Here is a 23371-nt window from a genome sequence, read left to right as displayed (position 1 = left end):
TTAGAAATATGCTATTCCAGTTGCAATCCATACACCTATGGGAAACATGACCTTACTCTTCCATGCAGGCAATGTAAATTTCAAATGGGGTCACCTGAATGGATGAATCCATTTGAATTCTACACTCATGTGTGAGATGAAGGTCATGTCTTCCATAGGGGGTGTGTGGATTGCAACTGGAATTGCCTCAGATGTCCAACCTACCTTATAGAATGGGGCATATTACTGCAGAACATTTCTAATAAGCTGGTCAGCTCACATGGTCTGTAGTAATCAATAAAGGGGTCCACAACCTCATCCCCAGGGGACACTCTCACAATCACATCACCACATGCAGCCTTAGTGACCTCTGCAGCTGGGAGCGGAAGTGCATTGATGACATCATCATCAAACCACTGAGTGTAACTGAAAATAAGGACATTCAAGAAATAAATATCAATAGGGTGAATATATCAGTGGTACATGAAATTGTAACAAATCAAAATAGTTCTTTAGAGCCTGATAATTGACCCAGACATGTATATTATAACATATACAGTAATACAACTACTGACTATCCACAAACAGGTTAAGTCCCATCATCACCTGTTAATGAGGACCAATTGTTCCATGATGCGACAGACGAAACATACTTATTTAAAAGGTCTTTTGCATAAACATGAAGACATGTTATGCTCTATAGCGTATAGCCAATGCATGCAACGATGGCCTGATTGTTAGACACACCCAATTGACCCTCATGAATATTCAAGACTTCACAGCATATACAAAGCACTGGGACTTTGGCTGTTTGCGAATCATGTAGTAGTCTGTGCCTATAGCCCAGCAAGTGACCCTACCTTCTTCTTGTGCTTTCCATTTCCAGGCCTTGTGCCTCAGTATGATGTAGATAATAATCTGTGTGTAGATCCCACATGTTTGGTCTACCTGCAATAGGCTGAAACACTCCCAGGAACAGGTTCATTGCACTTTGTTTGTCTGCATCTGTAAAATAAAAGTATGAATACGTTAAGCAAACTTAACTTAGATTTGAACTATGAGATAAGAAGTGATTTCAAAAAGTATCTCTGCATGTGCAACATCATTTCGATTTCGCCTCTACACATGCTCATATTAGTCTGTGATTCGAGAAAAAGCGGGCACATTTCTTGGCTTTGCAACCTTGGCTTTGAAACTTTGAACATACAATGACGTCACTATTAGTCTCTGGAGGTGAGAAGAACTATAGTGTGCAAACTCATGGTTTCCAAGTAAGATTGCATATGTGATGCAATCAAGCAAAATCAGTCAGAACTCTGAAATATTGATTTTTGAGATATAGCCTAACAACGGAAATATTTCATTTTGTTTCCTTTGTTTTGGAAACTCTTTAATTGCTCATATCTTTGGAACTGGTTGTTCAATTTCAATGGGGTTTTCTGCAAAATGCAGCTTTGTAATTGCTTTTTACTATCCTATAAGAAACTGAAAATTCAATATTTCTGAGTTCCAACTGATTTTGCTTGATCACATCACATTTTAGACACCGGGCATTAGGGTGGGTGTTGTTCTGTTTTTAAATTCCTACCTATGAGTGCTTGTTGACACCCTATTATACTTATAGGCGATATTATATCAGTACAACAAAATCTTGTTTCAAATTGGTGCTTATAACCACACATTGAGAACTGTTGTTTCCCAGGAAAATAGTCAGAGAGTAGCATGAGTAGGTGTAAATTTCACCTTGAGCACAGGGATAGTCTTACAATTAAGGTATAGGGTATGATTTTGCCCTAGGCCACCCAGTACACCCTACATTGTAGGACTACAACTGGTGTAGCTTCAAGCACTGGTCAGTTAGACACTCACTTCCACTTCTGTTTTTTCAAACAATGGCTTTAACAGTTTTACACTAACATTCCACAGTGGAATTCAAGTACCGCGTAATTGGTACCTGTCTCTCAAAAAAATCTCAAAGCTAAGCATTTTCTGCTTAGCTTTGAGAGAGCAAAAAATTACCAATGCAATGGCCCGTACTTGTTTTAGGCTACATACCAGAGAATGCATTACTGTAGTATCTAGACAATGTCTGCTTGATGTCTCTGGAATGTGATGTCCATGGTGAGAGTTTCCTATAGGTTTGTATACTGTGTACTAGCTGTGAGCCACCATACTGCAGAGCTAGAGTGTCACCCATATCTTCATACAAATCTTCTAACATTCTACAACAAAATCAGTTAATAATAATGTTATTCTAAGGGAACAAACCAAGATATTGATGAAGTCATATAATCAAATTTAATTTCGTTTTGCGACCAACCCCCTCCCTCCCTGCCAGGAACATAATCCTCAAATGTTGAAATTTAGGCTTGTTACATTCTTCAGACTGATGTTTTTGTACAAACCTAATTAATGCATATTTTTATCACTCCCACGAAACTAGTTTCATTTATAGGGCATCATTGATCTTTTTGTTTGTTCCCTAATTAATCATGATGGGGTTTATGAATATTATAGCAATCTCTAAGGCCTAAGGATTGCAACTGCATGAAATTGTGCAACATCCAGGGCAATTATCTATGTTCTCCATATTGAGGCATTCACTGCATTATGCTCTTTATTACTGATCTGAAGTAAGTTGTAAGTCAAAAAAGCACAATGTAAAGGATTCACTGCAACACAACTCACAATGCTACACGGGTAAAAGAAAAGCTCCACAACTTTCCTGTAAAATTACGACATGGCATAACTGGGCATTAACTGCAGAGACAAAAAAAAATCATTTAGAAGCTGCTGACGAGGAAGCACCCAGAAAGCGATTAACCTCCCTGCTGAAGCTGGCCCTCGATCTAATGGCTGGAATTTGGGCAGGAAGAGAATTCCATAATTGGGCTGTATATGGTAGAAATGACCTTTCATGGCTGACAAGGTTTGATCTTGGGTCTTCCACTGCTATGTCATGCGATCTCACAGACCGTCACAACCTGGGGTCATGGATCAGCTGGCATAATAACTCAGGGGCCTCCTTATAGAACGTACGATGGAAGAGGGTGGCTGCTCCAACTGCTTAATTCCTTACAGAGAATAAATCGTATACCTGAACCAGCCAGGAGGCATGTGACATCAGAATCTTATGCTGCCGTAAGTTGGTTTCATTCTTTTTAACACTACAATCTGCTTTTACACATCAAACAACCTACATTCAGTGAAATCAACCAATAGCATTGAATGTATTCTGTGATAATGATGCTTACCGTATTGTATCAGTGTCAAATTCCACATTGGGTTTGTCAATAACACCTATACAGTACAGCTGAAATTGATAAAAGGGATCAGAAAAAATCCATCAAGATAATAATAATTTTGTTATGAAGCATAACAAACAATGAATACTTTACACATCCTATAATTAGTCATGCTGGCCATAATGTAAACAAGCATTGTCCAGAGAAGCAAATTATGTGTAATTATGCACTGAATGTAATTATGCATTGCAGTGACGACAAGAGTATTAACATTTAGGGGGGGGAGTCGGTGATGCGCATATTTTGTTTCTCTTTTGCTAGGCCTTGTTTGCGATGTGAAGGGAGCAAAGGATTTCAATTTCTGACTATTTTAGCTACCTGATGTGCCAAAGCATACCTACCTGATGTGCCAAAGCATATTTTCCTACAACAAACTGTGCAGTGTTGGTCCTATCTAAACAGTCTACACAGTTGGTCCTTACCACGCCAGTCTGAAATATAACATATACATGTAACATATGGTTTGAATTTGATTTTAACTAAAAACATCCTAGTTTATTGCTATTATGCTTAATTATACTTTTGTTGTACCTCATTCTCCATTACATATATGTTGAGACTGAGGGTATACAGACCTACAAGCCTCATGTGGTTTTTGTTGTTGTTTTTTTGGAGGGGGAGGGGAGCTTTTATGATGGGAGTTCATAACAATTTTATCTGAATAAAATTACAAAATAAAATCTTACCTGTTTATAATGAAATGCACTCTTATTATCCTCTGGACCATCAAATCTGTAATGAAAATAAAAGCAGTAAAATCAGTATGTAAAATGGTTGAACTAAATACCACTCCACCAGCGTATCAGTAGGAAGCGCTCCCCTCCCCCCACCAGGTGTTATGCAAAAACATGCAAAATCAGCCAATTTTGGGTTATTAGGAGTCTCTCTGTCCCCATGGGGTCTTGGGTCCTGGGTATACCCCTGAATACAGAGAATTCAGCAGAAAACTTAATCTTTGATTTACCTTGTTCCCTCCTTGATTGGTAGACTTGGTTGAATACAAGCTCCTGATAAAAATATACCAGTTTGCTTCACTGTATTAGCTGCGATGGAGTCTAACTTGGTGATCACATTCAATTTTGCACTATAAAGGAAAAAAACCACAAGCAACAAAATGTGAATTAGCTCAAACCCGACTTTTAGTCAGTGACTTGTTTGTACATTCAATTGTACGGTGACTGAAAAGATAAGATGTGAAAATAGGGATAACATGAGGGTGTCCCCTTTGCCAGTCCTGAGAAATGGGTAAGTGTACTGGATTGAACAACCCTGACCGAAAGAATCTTATTTTAAAACTGAAAACACCACCAAATGTCAATTTCATGTTCTATGAGAAACAAAAAGATCAAATTCCTTCCCCCCATTTTGTTTTCTTGAGCCATGTAATACATGAAAAGGATGTCAATTTGTACCAAATTTCCTTCCCACATTATGCACAACAAAACGATGAATTACACTCCCGAGCTGTATCTACTGTTAAGCAATACGCCTGTTACTTTTTGGGAAGGATTTTTGATACAAACTGACTTCCTGCAGAGAAACCCAGGATACATATATTTATTCACCCTTTGCATGGGTACGCCATGTTGCTACCAAAATGAGGTTCTCCCTGCAAACACATGCGCAAAAAGTGCATTTTTGTTTCTCATGCTTTTCTAGCTATGCGCCAAAAGTTAACACACACATTTAACAGGTGTACGCAAACGCAAAGAACCTCGTTTTGAGATGACCATGTGATTGGCGAATAGACCGCTTACCTTTTGGTGTATCTTGCCATATCTAATCCAATGTACTTCATTTCGTGTTTAGGTGGCAGAAATTGATTCAAGTATTTGATAGCAGTGATGAGCTCTCCGGTCAAAAATGCTTCTCTTTTTCGTCTCTCTCGTGTCTAGCATGGGAAAATCACAAGTTAAACAAATAATTTAAGTAACGCTTACTGATATATAAAGGGAGTATAAGGGATGAAATCAAAACTTGACCAGCAGTTGACTGCCGGTCCACCCAGTTTCCATTGTTTAGAACAATAGAAACCGGACAGAACACCTCTTATAACTCAAAACCAGTAGAACCTCTGAAAAATCTGTATTTCATTCTTTGCATGCTACCTGAAGTTGTTTTTGACAACAGTTCCACTTACAAATTGGTTCTTAGAACAAAGCAATAAAACAAACTCATAATGGCAAAATTAGATAATTTTGTTAGGAATTTCAAAATATTCCACACCTTTTCAAGAAAAAAGTTTACTCCAGAGGGCATTTTCTACCAAGGTTTCAAAAATAAATTTTACCTTTCCTTTTTATCTTGATACATTATCAAATTGACAGCTTAGAAACATATTAACGCTTCATGTCCATTTTTTATTTCAAAATTGAGATCTTGCTTTTTCAGTATCAAAACTTTCAGAAAGAAATTCCCTTTCCAGTAACACAACAGCTCACCACCATCCATTACAAACCTTTGACAAAGTCGTAAGTCAATACAAGCTCTCATAATCTTCATTCTTTTTTCTCATAACTCTCAAAATGGACATATGGCTTTGTGTTTCTGAGCCCCCAAGATATTTTAACAAACAGCTTGTAAGCCACATGTATACTGCAAAGATTCGCCTAATGGCACACTTGGGCTCATTTCATGTGCAAATAGAGAGCTCCCTTCTCTAAAATCTAAACAAGAATTAAGATTCTATGTCCTTATTTGCTGGTGGGAATTTTATGTGAGGACACTTTTAGGTTGTGCTTAAAATTCCATTTATATCAAGGGAGCCCATAGCGCCATTAGGTGAATCTTTACGGTATACTGTTTATCGTGCGAGTGAAAGAAAGTTGTACATATAATAGCTGCCTCATGTGAAAATGCACTTGCAGAGCAATCTAAAACCTTCGCAAACCTTTGTCTCACAAGTCATTGCATTTTGAGATTGTTCATTAAAGATGAAGCCCCGCTTTTGGTCTAAGTTCCTCAGGGAATTAGTCAAGGTTAATATTTATCCATGTAAATTCTATTATGTCTGTCATCAAAGTAACAGGTGTGGGTCAGTTCTTCTGTGGAGAACTGGCCATGTGGGGCTTCGTGTTTAAGTGCTCAAAGTGTCTCCTGGAAGCATCTCAAGTACCCTCATACTTTGATACCTTATAACAGGGCTACAAATTTGAAATGACAAAAGGCAGCTGTTGCACTTACGACTTTCTTGCACTCACATGACGAGCTGTGTACTTACCTTGACAAGATTGAGAATGACTATAGGCGAGCCAAATCTAGCCAACACATTGTTGAAATGTGCACCAGGTAATGACGCGTAGGGGTCGGCAAGGTCCACTGCAGTGGGAAAAAATCTTAGCTAAATTAGATTGAAAATCAAGGTTTTACAAGTTAAGAACTTCTAAAATAACATGACCTCCTTTTAACAAAGTGTGTTGAACATAATACATCCTCAGGTTGCTCCTCTCCGCATCTTTTACACATGCGCTACCACATTTCTTCAGCATAAAACTTGCATAGAGGTTGTAGAAAACCCCGTTGTAGAGCTGAAACTGATACTAACTCATTATAATTTTGCTAGTGTCTTCAATTCATAAAATTGTATATTTACTCACATGTAATGGGTGGTTTGGGTACCATGTTTGAGATGTCTTGAGACCATGAGCCAGGCACAGATCCTCGCATCTGTACATAGGATGTGTAGCGCCCTCTCTTGAATGTTGTAAGTGAGGCATCGTGGACAATCTGCTCCGTTTCTATCTCATTGGCTACATGACCCTGCAAACAAATAAGAAATGATTTGTATAGATTGGTAAAACAGACAATGAAATACTTTTATTCCCAAGGCCAAATATAATTTATCATCACACAATTTATTATTTTATTAGAGCTCCAATGCGCGTTGTTGAAACGGCCCGCTTTAAATATTCTGAACTCAAAAGACTTTTGTCTGAAGAAAATTGCCTTTTGGGGGAAAAACTTCACTACTATCATTCGCACTTTGCAAGAAGTCAGTGTGGCCATTTATATTATATTGTTACATCTCTAACAAATCGTATATCTCGCTATACACGTGTTCGCATTTATACCCATATCAAAATATCGACAACTGGAATTAAATTCTATTTTCTAAATTCTAAATTCTAACGATTTAGCGCCCCAGGTACTTTTAAGTCAAGTCATTTTCAGGAGGCACTTATTAAAGTTATGAATAGACAGTTACAAATTAAAACCAAATTATCTTGCACCTTGAAAAACATGATAGTATTGCAACAGTATGAAATAACTGAAATCACACTAACCTTTGAGTTGGATCCTCGTTTAAGAAATCTCGTGCCAGCAAACTGGCTTGATCTCCTGGCTATCAGGGTCATATATACTGGCCTGCCAAATACACACACATCTAGAGGTACATTGGTTAAGGCTTTCAAAACACAAAATGCATTGTGCATGCATAATTTTGAATGCATACTCATTTGATGCCCTGTTTTGCTTGACACAAGCTGAGGTATGCAATACCATAGGCTATCCCAGTTGAAATCCATACACCCTCTGGCTCTCCCCCCCCCCCCTGTGGGTGTAGATTTCAAATGGAGTCACCCATTCAAGTAACCGCATTTGAAATTCACACTCCCTTTGTGGAAGAATAAGGTCATGTCTTCCATAGGGGGTGTACGGATTTCAAGTGGAATGGCCCAACCATGCATCATATAACAAATGGTGTATATGTGTACAAATATGTTAAGTCAACTTGTGCCGAAATTCCTTCCCACAATGCAATAAGCGTTTTGCATAACAATAGATACAGTTCGGAGGTTAATCAATAATCTTTGTTATGCAATACGCATATGGTATTGTGGGAAGGAATTTCGGCACAAATTGACTTCCGGTAAAGAAACCCTAAATCCACGTATTGACACCATTTATGAATGTCAACAGCTTTGTCAACATAGCACAATGAGGGATCATAAAAAGCCTTGATTTCTCACATTTCTCTTCAACTTATGTTTCACTCACAGCTTAAAAATACAATAATGAGCAGAATTTCAACTGCAAAGGATACTATGCTGCCCAACAAATCCATGAGTGACATACGTAACCCAGTCTGGATGTACTTCATGCCTGGCTTTACTCCACAAGTACTCATTCCATGTAAACTGCTGACTGGGTTGGAGTCTAGTGGCAAGGATTTTACCATGACTGCTTCCATCTGTAACAAATAAGCCAAGAAAAGATTGAGTACCAGCAAGGTGGAATCTTATATTAAACAAATCTTGTTTCTCTACAGCAGTAAAATAGCTCACCTTCTGGGTAGCTTTCTGTCTGCAATTCGCTAGACTTTCATCAGCCCCAATTGACATGTGGGGGCGCTGTTGGATGTGCTATTGAGACTCAGCACCGTCAGATGGAATATTGATTTTGGTGGAATATTACTTACTCTTAACTCAGATTCTTTGAACTGAATTCTAACTGGGCATTGCTCTGAGATCTACAGTAACCATTGTTTTTTAAATTTCTTTAAAAATTAATAAACCGAGGGTTGAGAACCAGAAAGCCGTAACTCACAATATGTCACATTGTTAGTTCAACCCTTGAAATATAAATTAACATCAGAGAAAAATCAAAACGTTTTACCAAAGTTTGTTCGTTTTGTAGGGATTGCATTTAGTAATTGTTGCTTGGGCCACATCAGTGAGCAGTAAGGAGTAGTGATCCAAAGCATTAAAAACATTGATAGTGCTTCCGATTCTAATCATGACACACATCATCGTCATCGATAACACTGCCACTCCGGAAAATGGCAGAGTACTCGGATCATAGATTTCAAGACATAACATTATTATTTTACCTTTAGATTCCTCTTCTGGTACTTTGGCTGGTGTTAAATTGTACTGTAATGAGTTGCTTAGATCATAACTATAACTGCAAATAAATGGAACAAAAATGTGGCTCAAAAAAGATTCCAGTTCTTCAGAACATTTTGGGCTGTTCTCTTACTACATATAGATCTTCACCCCTAAAAGCCGAAAAGGGGACATGATTATTATTACCATTATTAATATATTCAAGAGAAACTTGGGGTTGGCTTAAATAAAGATAATTTGTCGATCTACATACCTAAAATAAAAATTGCTTGAGAGATCCACATTTTGAAATATCTTCACATATCTAATTAAAAAGTAGGGAAAAAACAAAGCAATGATGGGTTTCATGGAAAATCAATTATCACAAACAAGAAATATAATTATCATGTAGAACACCTTACAATGAAAATTCAATGGAAGCCTGATATTTTCAGAGACAACATATTTCAAGGTTGAAGGTCATTAAAGCATGGTTCATCAATTGTTCACATAATTTCACTCTCATTACATATTAATATTGAGCTCTTCCATCTGAAATCCTCTCCCTGTAGCTAAAGCCATCCACAGAGGGAGTATAGGTTTCAAATAGAATAGACAATTGGGTAACTTCCATTTGAAATACTCACTCCAGTTGTGGAAGAAATCAGGTAATGCTTTATAGGTCTACAGGGGATTATGGGTTTCAAAATAATTAACCGTCCAATTCCATTTGATAAACATATTCCCTCTGTAAATCTTCCATAGGGATATGATAAGATTTCCAATGGAATGACCCATTGATTAACTGAATGCTTCATTGAATTTGAGACAAAACAGACATTTTTAAACTATTAATTAAATATTGTTTTGATTTAGTTTTATACAATTTCACAATTCTAAGGGTTTTACATTAGCTAAAATTCAGCTAAATTTTGCTTTAATCCTTAGAACACTGACTCTGGTATTTGGTGGAGGGAGAGGAAAGAAGGAAGAATGAATAAAGATGAGAGAAAAGTTGCTGAAATCAGGGTTTTGAACTACAGACAAAACTGGGGATATAGCAAGCCACTAGGGTTGACCTGGCCCAGTGCTCGAATTATTGTGTGATTGAACCATGTGCGATGCTCACGATTGCAGTCACTTGGTGAGATAAGATTTCATACAATTTTTCAGTGTTCAGGTTAACTAAGCCTCAAGGGAAATAGAGTTTAGTTAACACTGTTTGGTGAAGGGAGAAGGAAGGAAGGAAAGAAGAAAGAATGAAGATGAAGAGAAAAGTTGCTTGTATCAGTTGGGTTTTTGAACCACCTTCTGGTGCCTGGTCCGAACCAGACTTAACCGTGTGTATACGAGTGCTCGGATTATTGCGCGATCAAATCACATAGAATGCTCACGCTTGCAGTCTATTGGTGCTGTAAGATGTTATGTACAGCGTTTTCGATAATAGGTCAGCGTACTATATTTTCTGGGACCTTTCAAACTCACCTTGATTCATCTGGGTGTGGTACTTTTCCTGTACATTCATCATTAGGAATATACACCATAGATGTATCCTCTATTTTATAAATAGTATGGCCTCCTATGATGGCTACCCTGGGGTGAGGAAGAAATCAACACAAGACCTTTAATCTTTATGGGAAGTTTATCTTCCTGTCATTCCTTTTCATATACTTCCTTTTTATTGTATTTTTGTATATTGTTCGAAGAAAAAGTGCAAGATAAAGGTGAAGCAGGAAAGAATGCAAGCATTGGCCGAACTGTCTGAAAATATTGTTTAACAACTGATTACTAATATTTGAAAATATGTTCTTTTCAGCACAGTGTGCCTTAGTAGTGTCACAAGTGAAATTACGAAAAAACCTACCATATTTTGTCAAATAAACGCCCCCGGGGGCGCTACATTTTCCCAAGTGGGGGCGTTTATTCAAGGTCAATTTTAGAACGATAATTCCCGTAAAAATCATTAGGTAAACTTAAAACTCACGCTAAAATGACGAACTATGAACTAGAAACACTGAATTCTGATTCACTTCCGGGTTTCCAATCCAGATTTTCGCAATTATTGACGCTATTATCGACCATGCATGTGGGCAACTTGGTAAGCTTACTACACAAGATAGCATGGAAATATCGGCATCTTTTAAACATCTTGATTGAAAAAAAGTGGTGGGGGGCGTTTATTTGAGGGGGGGGGCGACTATTTGACGAAATACAGTATATTCCTAATACTACTTTTGGCTAGTGATGTTGCCAGTGACATAAATACATCAAGACAACTATTTTTGTGCATGCATCTATGCAGAGTATTTGTTTAAAGCCAGCGCTTTGAATGAGCATTAGCAATTTTAAGCTACAGACAATAATGTTCGCCCCAGTCTCATCAACTGCACTTAGAAAAAAAGTACAATAAGTAATAGTAATATACATTTGTAAAGGTCCAACCCATGCTGAAAAGTCCTGCCTGGCTCCCCTTCCGCCCACCAGACAGCACTTGAATTCAGCCCCCCCACTTTTGCTGGCAGGGGAAATGCACCCAGTCGGGTGAAAATTTCGGATTAACCTATTAAGGCGAGCAAAACGAGCCAATTTATTTTATTTTTAACAGTCAGGGAATCAAAACCTCTGCCCCCCATTTTGAAAACCTGCGGATGCCACTGTCCACCCCCTCCTTTTATTGATAGTTTTCTTCACTTTTTATTTATGTTTGAAAATAATAGAATATTGAAATATTTGTAGAGTGGTAAACCAATTAGTCTCATGCTATTAGTTACCGATTTGCATTAATAATCCACATACCTTCTCCTCTTCGTGATCAGGATTATGTAATAGCCTTCAAGAAATCTTACAAAACCTGAAAGGAAAATGACAATAATGCAAGCCCTTCAATACAAAACAATGCTGTTGTTAGAGAAGTCTCTTTGTCCTTTCTTTCAAGTCTTTCTAAAGAAAGTGGAGATTCATGTTGCACCACACCAAGTGGAAGACAGGAGAAATTTGGCTCCTGTGAAACCTAATACTGCTCCTGGCTCTTGTCAACCAGCCTGAACCTGGAAATACTTTTAATTTCAACACCTAACCTTGAAATTATCAAACAGTGCCCATTTGGAACTAAACTTCCCCTCTGATAAATTAGGTAAGGTAAGGCCCAAAATTAAAGGCCAAAGGTTTGTCTTAAAGCTTGCACGCACATTTGTAAAATCATGTTAATTTGGAAAAAAGAAATGCAGAATTTTTTTTATTTCAAAAAAGGAATTTTTAACATTTTTTCCGGAAAAATTTGGCGAAAATCAGTTTTTTTTCTCAAAATACCATAAAATACCAAGTCGGGAATGATATTAAAAAGAAATGTATTTCGCATTTGTTTTTAAACCAATCGTGAGCTTTGAGACAAACATTTTTTTGGCCTGAGCTTAATTTTATCAGTTCTGATTCTATGTTAGCAAACATATTTGGTAGGTGCCACTTTTGGTAACAAACAAGTTTGAATTTGACTGGCTCCTTGAATTGTGGACTCCAAGTGGCTCCGGGGTTTGCATGAAACCATAGAACCAGGACTACGCGAGCCACTTTGGGTTAAAGTGGCTCCTGGGTGAGACATCGTTATTTTCACCCTTGACCATATTATATTTCACACTTATTTTATTTGTATCATCTATTTCCTTACCAACAATACCAAATGCAGACACGGTCCTACTTAACCCTGGGGCATACTTCTGCTTGGTTTGTTTGGTGCGGTTCCCTTGCTCCAGCGTACGCAGCAAGTCCTGCACTTCACGTCTGCTGTACTCAATCTTTAAGCAACAAAAAAATTAATTCATCAGGAATCAGAGCAGTGCGCACAATAAGCAGGGCACCGAGTAGCTTTGCTCCAAAGCCAACCTATTTTCCATCCAATTGAAAGAAAAAGTGAAAAAACCATGCCATATGCCCTCTGGCGCGTCGGTCAGTGGACTTTCGCGGTTGGTGTGTGGGGTAGACCAATATCTCAGGTAGACAGTGATCTTTACTGCATAGTGGTCCTACTTTACTTGTTGGTGACTTGCCTATAGTGAAGCTTGCCTTCGGCAAGCTCTGTACAAATACATGTACTGCTGGGTGATGCATGGGAGTGGTATTAATTTTTTACAGAATGGATTGGCCTATATATACATTTTCTTTACTAATACTAACTAGTCACTTGCTTGGGTTTATTTTACTTGGGGATCTCTGGATCTTCTAAGGTACTGCGAGGGCTCTGATCAAGAGCTAGGCACCGAGTTAAATATTCAGGATACTTGTGGGATTCCAAAATGGGTGGGCAGGGGCATGGAATTTGACAACCAATATTACCAAGACAGCCTTTTACGTTGATTTCTTTGTCTTAAAAAGACAGTTTCATCAATCCTTAAAAAAGCATGAACTGAATTCAGCCATATATACACCCAGTTTCCCACTGCATTTATCTTACCTTATCATCGTTGATGGCCAATTCGATTGGTTCTGTTCTGTCAATTTTCAACACTCTAAATCTCTCCTCCGAGTAGTTGGATCCCACAATGTAGCAACGCTATTTAATGAGTCAAACACATAAAGAACAAATAAAACAATTTTGATCCTTGATTATTGCGACATGATCGGATCCAATGTCTAAAATGTAGGCTAAAATTATGTCACAAGCTGAAAACTCCCTTTTTCTCTGTCATACATGTAGGCTTATGTCCTAAAAAGACCCCGGATGATCCCAAAATGACCTTCCATAAATTTGGCTTCAAATGTTGAGTGTACCCACCAAGTTCCATGCTATGGCAGTTTTTGCTAATTTGACCTCATTTGACCCCTAGATGACCTCGGGTGACCTTGACCCACTAACCAATACAAACTTGTTCTGTCTGGGGTCAATATGCACCAACCCACCAAGTTTGAGGAATGTGCGACCCCTAGTCTCAGACTCCGAGAAATTATGCAAATTAGGTACTTAATTACCATATTTTGTGCTGAAAATCTAATCAGGTTGAGAACATCTGGCCCCACTACTCCCCACCAATTTACGTCACTGTACCATACGGATCTCCAGATAATCTGTTCACAAGATTTTTTTGCTTGATGCTCATCAAATATGCATAAATTATGCAAATTAGGTACTTAATTAGCATTCCTTTTTTAAAGGAATTTTTATTTTTATTATACAAGACTACATGTACATGTATACTCTGTGTACACCATAGACCAAATTTTGCAAGGCTATATCCAAGGCCTATGATTAGATCATGATAGATTCAGAACATGAGACTGTAGGTCTATTGGGAGATGAGATAGTAGGGGAGATTGGGGTTAGTTGAAACATTTTTCACAAAATTGTCTTTTTAACGCAAGATTACTTTCCAGAAACACTAACCATATCAGTATAAACATATAGACCACTTGACATCACTGTTTATCAACAAAGGTGAGGGACTCGTCTATCGATATGCTCGAACGAGCCGCTACACTGTTCAATGGCGTTCCTGTACTATATGAAATGTGGCGGGCGATTTAAAATGCACGTGCCCTTAGCAGACTACGATGCGTACGCACGTGTACTGCAGGGCAAAGAACAATTGAAATTGCCACAATGCGCGCGCATACTGCCGGGCAATGACGTCAGATGCCAAGTGGTCTATACATGCTACAAATACAGCCTTTAAGTTTATTGGACCTGCTTATGATTATTCATATAATCCAATTTGAAGATTTGAAAAAAGGTGTTTCAACTAACCCCACCCCTGGGGTAAGTTGAAACATAGGGTGGGGTTAGTTGAAACACGGCTTGTAAAAATTTCAAAATAATTATTATTGAGTTGTTAGGGTTATACTTCCCTTGAAAGCACCCTTTAACATACAATCAGTGTGAAAAAATGAATAAATAAATATGTGGGAGTGCGGGTCAATACTTTGGACACAAGGTGACGAGTGTCACCATGGACCAAAATATGAGAAGCCTAAAATATTATAAAATGTACTTTCTGTGTGCACTTTTTGCTTGTATTATTGCTTTTTAACCATATTAAAGCAATATTGAAGAAATGGTAAACATGTTACAAATTTTTAAAAAGTCAAATTTTTAACCATATTTTTCTATGCGATTTTCACTAACCCCACCTCAAAAGTTTCAACTAACCCCGATGCCTATTTTTACATTTCAAAGTTCAAATAAGAGATACAATAAAACTTTTATTTAACATTATTCTGGGACTTACTAGTGCTTATAAGTTATGATACTCAAAAAGAATCCCCTGACTCTTCAAACAACATGGAGATAACACATTTTTCTGAGGGGTATAAAAATTAGTCAGTAAGCATGGTAAGTCAAAAAACAGATATTCCTTTCCCAAGCCAACACTGGTGGGGCATCAGTGCTGTTGCTAATTTTGTGGATGACCCTTACTAATACATGTACCTATTACTAGGTGCCAGTATTTTACCAAATTAATTTTTTGTGTCAGAAAAAAATACAATGTTTCAACTTACCCCACGTTCCAACTAACCCCAATCTCCCCTACTATATTTCATAAGCAAATTTGTGATTGGCTTGAAGTACCCTTTGCTACTGAAGGTCAAATAATTGAGCTAATCAGGGACATAGTTATATGAGACTGACTGGTCAGTGGTGGGGGGGGTCAAGCAAATTAATGGCCTTGTCTGGGAAAACAGATGGATTAAAGTGTGGACTGACATGTGGCCTTGTTTTTACCCAAGCTTTTCATGCTTGAAAAACATTTTATTCTTTGTTCTCAAAATTACAAGAAATGCCTTGGGCAACGGCAGGTTCGTTTTGCATACCTGCATACTGCATATTTTTAGAGTTTCTTATAGTGGCAAGTATATTAAAGCTTCATTATTTGGAGGGCATGTTTTGGTGATGTTGGTGCGAACTGTGTGGTGGTGGCGTGTATGGAGAGGGGTGGATGGGTGTGTATATGCACTTCCGTTTAATTTCTTGATATTTTTCATTTTGATAGGTTAATGAGTGTTATGTTTTAACTTCGATAATATAAATTGGAGAAAAAAAGAACCCAAGATATGTAGTAGATGCACTGTCACCTTAATAGTTTCACTGGATTTCCCCAAGGCTACATATGATCATTAATCAAACTTACAAACACTTTCCTCTAACCACATGTGTATATATGGTTTATCTACCATTTCGTTTTTGTATTAAAATGTATCATTGCAAACAAGGAATGTATTGTATCATTATTTTGTTCTCAACTATAAAACAGGAAGTAACTTACTGATGAGCCCCTTTAGAATTGAATAACAAAAAGAGGCAGCTTTTCTGAATTGCATGGCACCATTTTGGGCCGAAAAAATCAATGTTCTGGTTCTCGTACCTTCCCTCCTCAATTTCTGAGATTTGTCAGTCTGAGATTGTTTTTAGTTTCTAGATTTTTCAAATATTTTGGAATGCTTTAGGAAAACTTCATCAATAGACCTAAATAAGTTTATTAATATTAAAGTAACAAGAATCACTTCCAAGTTTTTTCTAAGGGGTTTATCCCTCAAAATCACATGTTTGAGAAGAGAAAAGAAAAGGGACCTTCCTAATAAAGGACTTTCCTAAAGACTAGGAAAAGATTGAAACTACTAACAATGAAAATTTTACATTGAAAAAAAAACCCTACCTCATCAGTTCATGAACACTCATTCATGTATAAAATTACCATAAAGTTAATTTTTTTAAACTTCCGTGGTCCGAGCTGTGCGCCAAGCGTCTACGAGCGTACACACAGAAAAAATAAGCAATCACGCTGATTGGCTGATCAACGAACTTGACAACAAGTCGGTTGACCCATTGGTTGTCTGCTCGGCGCGTAGTAGGCGACCTTGTCACTTTTACGCGATCGCAATTCACCAGCGCGTACCCCGACCACGGAAGTTTAAAGAAACCAACTTTACCTCGTCCCCGTGTCCCCCTATTAATAGGCCTATGATACTAAGTTTAAATTATACCCCTCCCCCAATACCACTTCACCAAATGTTAGGGTTCAGGTTTATATAATTATTTTGAACTCAAACTATTTCCCAATGAATATTGGCATGTTTAGATGTCTGTATGGTGTCAAATTCCACCTTTCTATTTCCAGGGTCTATGATTCCACATTACTTGAGCACCGGGTATTTAGCATAGACCATCCAAAGGTAGGCATTATGGGATATGATGCCACAAATCTACACTCATAATTGACATAAACAATGTGTACATGTATATTTTGTTTTGGAGAACAGCAAGAACAGCCATGTGCTAATACGCCTCGATGTCGGCGCTACGCGCCTCTTCACACCTCGGCGCTGCGCGCCTCTACTGTTGGACATCGCGATCCGAGGGAACTGACCAAGTTCTATGTGCTAAATGAAATGTTATGTTAAGGTGATGCTGACTGAATCATTTAAGACTGAATGTTGTTCCAAATTGAGATGCAGACACCCAGAAAATTAATTCACACTCATAACACAGAGCTCGAGCATTGCACAGTCATCCAATCTAATTTATAGCATCACTCGCAAATTTTGAGATGTCTGCCCAGGGTCAAACAAAAGTGTTTATCATATGTGTTTATACTTTGTTTATGATATATGCCCAATCTTGCAGCATTTGATGCTTACAACTCGCCACTAATAAGAAACTCTAAAAATATGCAGTATGCAGGTATGCAAAACGAACCTGCCGCTTGGGCAATATATACAGCACTTCCCTGATTATACAAAATTTCCCCTCTCTATATTCATAGATTTGTTGAACACTGATCAACACAGGGCCATAGCAAGGTTGTAAAATGCGGGGCGGCCATGACAAATGTGGGGCGGCCAAAATACAAATACCGTAATTATATGACCAAATTGAAATAAAGATATAAAGAAAAACATAACAAATTTCTCAAAAAGTGGGGCGGCCATGGCATCCCCGGCTGCCCCGCTTGCTACGGCCCTGGATCAACATGCCTTTTATTTGAAGCTAAACGGACAAGGAGGCCTCCCGAAAGGCCTAGGCCTATACGGTTTTCAAAATACTTGTAACATTTTAAATTTCTTTGTATTGTACTGTTTTTGTTCACGCCAGTGAACGTTATTGTTCACGCCAGTGAACGTTAATACCACTTGAACCCACATCTCATATGCACAGTTTATCCCTTACATACCCTGTGTTTGGAATAGCTATTATAATCCACCAGCCATGTGGTTAAGGTGGTATTGGATGCATTTTCTAGAAATTAGAAAATGCTTTGAGCTTGTTTTAAACAGATTAATTGAGTAGGGTAAAGTACACTGATCAATATGCCTTTTGTTTGGAGCAAATCGGACATACGGTTTCCAAAATACATAAATTTATATTTTCTTTGTATCCTATTGTTTTTGTCAATAATCAATATAGTTAATGAGCTAAAAGGACTGGAAATGCTCATTAATATGTAAATTTTGCCAATATTTTGCTAAAAATCAATGCATAAATGTTCAGGGTACTTTTATTTTACATACTTTTGCCCTGAAACTTGGTCAAAGTGTTTCTAATATGTTCTAATGTATTATATAGTGAAGCCGCCCTCTAATTTGCATATTTGCATAATTAATGAGCTAATTTGCATAAATGCTAATTAATTATGCAAATATGCAAATTAGATACAAAGAAAATATAAATTGATATATTTTGAAAACCGTATGTCGAATTGACTCCAAACAGCAAGGTATATTGATCAGTGTACTTTGCTCTACTCAATTAGACTATCGTAAAACGTCACAATGGTCTTTTGTAAACGGAGGTCTTGTGGACGACGCAAACTGAGAATGAATTGTAGCTTGTGGCAGTCACTCAGAGGCATAACACCTCTCTATAAAATCTCTGTGTGCGTCAAGACTTGGACATAACTTCTTAGTTTAGAGCGAGAACAATTCTCGCTAATTATTACTTGGATAATGGAGTTTGTTCTACTCCTAGTTCACTTGTTAGTTTTTATATAACGTTTCATACGGAATGAAGAAGATGTAGTAAGTAAAAATAACTTTAAAATCAGTAAATTGTGGTTTATATTGTCTTGTTGTTTGAGTGATAATATTCGTGCTTGGCTGAGTCTGAAAGCCTAAATAAGACCCTGGTCGAACCTCTAGTTCTATGAAGAGCTTTTTATTAGCGCCCATACCAATGCCAAATCTACGATGAAGAGCCGAGGAACAGAACTACCAATCAGAGAGACTAGCCGAGACGAGTGAACCAAGACTCATACCAAGCCGTGTGATTATTCCCTGGTACCTACCTCGCCGCCTAAAATATTTAGCGAGTCCTATTCCCAAAGTTCTTTATTAGACCTCCATAACCATAAGAGACTACATGTAGGAAATAACTCCTAATATCTCATACCCTCGTTTGTGTGCCTTTATCTTAACCTGCTACCCATAGCACATTTAATCCTGAGTGAGACTGCTTAGTGTATGGTAGCCTTTTTATTAAACATGTTTGCAACTGGCTTACAGTCATCACATGCTGATAATACACATAACTGATTGGTCAGTATAATTAGCTATAATTTATTTACTTAGTGATTAGGCATAACCTATTCAGCAAGCTGCAATAGGCGATTTACTTCAGAAAATAACTACACTGCACAAAATTAACTCTATAGTTAATTGAATGTTTATTGACTCTTGTAATAACCAAGCAATGTGTGTATAAACATATCCAATGTTTATTTTCTGTTACAAACTAATTAAATTTGTGTTAATAAAGCTGGGCTATGAGACAAATTATCCCTGACAAAATCTAGCAAGACCACAATGTATTGTAATTTGTTTACTTTTACATTATATAGAAAACTATTCAACAAAATAATTTGACATGCCTGTTCCTGAAACACATTAGGCGATTTGCTTCCAAATAAAACTTCTTTTAAAAAGGAATGGTGTATCCAACGGGCAATAGCATATGATGCATGATGGGCTGATACAGTAGACATTTTCATGTAATTTTCTTCGTATTATAGCCAAATTTGTTTCCTGCAGGTGGCTTAAAAACCTAAATGCAAAATGAGGTTTTTTGATAATTATTTTCCAGAGTCAAGATGAAAGTATTATCTATACCTCAAATAAGTTATTTATTGTCATTTAGTTATTAGTATATGAATATTGAAAGTTAGACCAAAGTAGCTCAAAGTACTATACACCTGTTCCGTGAACTTTGTCTTTTTAAAGACAAATTCTTGTTATCATTGACTTGAAAGTGCTCATTAATATATTTTCTATTACCCCTATGACCCATTATTGAAAATCGCGTACTGCGATTGGTTGAAAATTAACGTGAAAGACCATTAATTAGCAATAAAGTGGCCAGGGCAACAAACTTTATGTTGTTCTTGCATCACAGCGCACAGCAAAGCGCAATGCAGTATATTAGCGTCGTTACGCTTTCTAGGCAAAGCATTACGCTTGGTTACGCGTTCTGCAATACTCGCCATCACTTACACTTTGGCTACACGTAGGCGCTCCACCTTGAGGTAAACAGCTTGAAATGTTTCTAGGCAAAAAGTGATATTTTCTCTTTAAATCGCACTATTTTGTGGTAATAGAATAGAATAGAAAAGTGCAGCATTATCCTTTACGTGTACGCAAATAATGTGTCCTCTGCAGTAAAAACGTTTAAATAATGGGTTCGGCGCCGAACCCATTATTTACGTTTTTACTGCGTGTAAAGGATAATGCTGCACCCATTATTTCTTAAATTTTTACCAATATTTTGTTCATAACATTTTTTATTCAACAGAATATAATTGGCTTCAAACTTGGTCGAAGTGTTCCTGATGACTTCCAGATAATTTATGCATAAATTATTAGCTAGCCAAATCGGAATCAACTGAAATTTTGGGAATAAGCTTTTTTCGTGGATATCTACTGAAAAATATCATAAAAAGAGGATATGCTAGGATCATGAAAAACTCCTTAAAAGTTATGGATAATATTAGTCCCAAACAGAAATGTTTGGTAGACTCATAACCGGTGCGATCTTACCTTTCCGATGTTGATTAAGATACTTCTTGCATCGATCCCGAGATGCGGAAAAACCAATAGTCATTTTGTCCCACATAAATGAATAAATAACAAAAACCCCGATCCCCGGTGGACTCACCCAAAAGGTGACGTCACACCATATGATAAATCCCTTATCCGACTTGGGATCCCCTACTCGGACCAAACTTGTAGGGGTGGCGGGGTCCGGGATAATCAACATCGAAAGGTAAGATCGCGACCGTTATGAGTCTACCAAACATTTCTGTTTGGGACTAGACTCAGTACACCGGTCGATCTTACCGCTTCCGATGTTGATTAAGATACTTCTTGCATCAACATCTGAAAGATCGATCTAGCAAGTAACCGACGGATGGAGGTACAAGATTGGTCAGCATCTGATCAGGGATCGGGAGCGGTAACGATGGTTTTCGCGAGGTCAGAAAATATTTTCCCCAACGGTCGGGAAAACAAAAAGACCACGCGATCACAGACATAAACCTCCTTACTTAATAAGTTTGGTGGTTAAGAATAGCGACACTGGTTCTTACCATGCTGAGTATTCTGTATAGTCTGAAAACCTGGTACCGTACACCACCGTATTATGATCGCCGAACAATGTCCCGGTAAACCTCCCGCCCGCCTCTGATTACTAACGTAAACGGAAGTATCGAGAGAAGGGCGAAGGTGGCTTCGGGACACCGCCTGCTAGATCTCCTCAAGGGACAACCGAACGGTATACCCAAGATGATGAGATAACTCGCGGTCGAGTGGGTCGGGACGCGAAACCTTCGCGATCCCCGGACCCCACCAACACCTGGACCAGCCATTGCGACAGCGGCTGGACCGAAAGGCTCTGTAAGGGTGATGAATGCGGTCGTGAGTCCTCGCAAGGCTTGTGTTGGAAGAAATAGTGCTGCAGCGCCTTATCGGACACCCCAGCCTATCTTTGGCTTCAGCGAACCTTGCCCAACCCTGGGGATTGGAGAGGGACGAATGTCGGTATGCACCGCGCCGCTCGTAGTCACGAGAACAGAGCGCCGAAACAGTGTCGCTCCAGTGTTTGTGAACACGGAAGCTAACCTCGAGACCGTGTGCAACTCAGCACCGCCGTCCGAAGCCAACGCCAAACCGAAAGCCATCTTGAGAGTTACGATTTAAGCGCCGCTTTTGACGGAAGGTCAAAAGGGTGACCCTTAAAGTAATCTAAGACTGTGTTGGGATCCCTTAGGAGGATCACTTTCCTTTTTGGTAGACACTCGTTGAACATACCGCCGAGGCGTAGACTAATAAGGTAACCATCGGCTATGATAGTCGACCGCCTCGAAACCTCGGTGAATGGAGAGGACAGCTGACTTATAGCTGGCCCCAGTGGCCCGCTGAAGTCTTGCTTGGAACTTTTCTGTCAGAAACTCCGGAACTAGCAGCACAGAGGTTCTAGGGAGAGCTATTTGTCTCATTGCACCAAGCGTAGTATGGAGCCAGACTCTGGCAATAAGTAAGGAGGGTAGACTTCCGTCCAGCCCCCCGGCGATGAGAAAAACAGCTTCTGATGAAAAGTATCCCTCGCGCGCTGCGTTCCTGGTAAGGGCCATGCAGCTAACTGCAGGTGCTCTAGTGATAGACTGGTACCTCCGCTCCGGCATCCGGAGTAGATCTGGTACTCGGGGAGTGCCAGCGGCCTTGCCGCTAGCAGAATGACAATGCAGTCTTCCCACCCGATCTTGGCCACCACCCTCATGAGTAGTGAGATCGGAGGGACTGCATAAGCTGTCATCCCTCCCCAGTCTATGGACAGAGCGTGCACGGTGAATGCTTGGGGGTCCGCGACCCTTGAGCAGTACACCGGCAGTGGATGATTGCGATGAGATGCGAACAGATCTTACGAGGGTTGGTACATCCCCTTGAAGATCGTCTGAGCGACCTGCGGAGCAAGGGACCATTCTGCTGGTCCCGACACCCTTCCTCGTGACAGATTGTGCGCGAGGCTGCTGGTGACGCCCGCGCTGTGTATCGTTCTCATCGTAATCTGCCTGAACTTGCACCACCCTATCAGGTGTCGTGCATGCAGGCTCAATCGTGGTGGCCCGGAGTCCCCTTGTCTGTTGGGGTAGGCTACCACGGTTGTGTTATCCGTCAGGACAACGGTATGTGATTCCACGATCACCTCCTCGTAAGCGAGGAGGTTGATGTGAAACTCTGTCTCTATGGCCCCATAGGCCCGAGACGGAGTCTCCGTGGATGTGGACCCCCAGC

The 23371-nt window shown here is 38.9% G+C and overlaps 1 protein-coding gene across 1 annotated transcript in view; it reads right to left on the bottom strand.

The window, feature by feature from the left end:
- The window catches only part of LOC140157127 (polyphosphoinositide phosphatase-like), a 49710-nt gene that overhangs the window by 11451 nt on the left and 14888 nt on the right, over positions 1–23371 (bottom strand). The window contains 18 exon segments of the mRNA XM_072180205.1: positions 205–405; positions 840–984; positions 2035–2201; positions 3234–3292; positions 3626–3715; positions 3971–4016; positions 4249–4368; positions 5042–5175; positions 6505–6602; positions 6881–7043; positions 7568–7668; positions 8329–8475; positions 9115–9188; positions 9384–9434; positions 10595–10702; positions 11906–11960; positions 12774–12900; positions 13557–13655. Of these exon segments, the coding sequence (XP_072036306.1) occupies positions 205–405; positions 840–984; positions 2035–2201; positions 3234–3292; positions 3626–3715; positions 3971–4016; positions 4249–4368; positions 5042–5175; positions 6505–6602; positions 6881–7043; positions 7568–7668; positions 8329–8475; positions 9115–9188; positions 9384–9434; positions 10595–10702; positions 11906–11960; positions 12774–12900; positions 13557–13655 (1985 nt within the window).

Source organism: Amphiura filiformis, chromosome 7, assembly GCF_039555335.1.
Source record: "Amphiura filiformis chromosome 7, Afil_fr2py, whole genome shotgun sequence".
NCBI classification, from domain to species: Eukaryota; Metazoa; Echinodermata; class Ophiuroidea; order Amphilepidida; family Amphiuridae; genus Amphiura; species Amphiura filiformis.
This window is presented reverse-complemented; position numbering and strand designations above follow the sequence as displayed.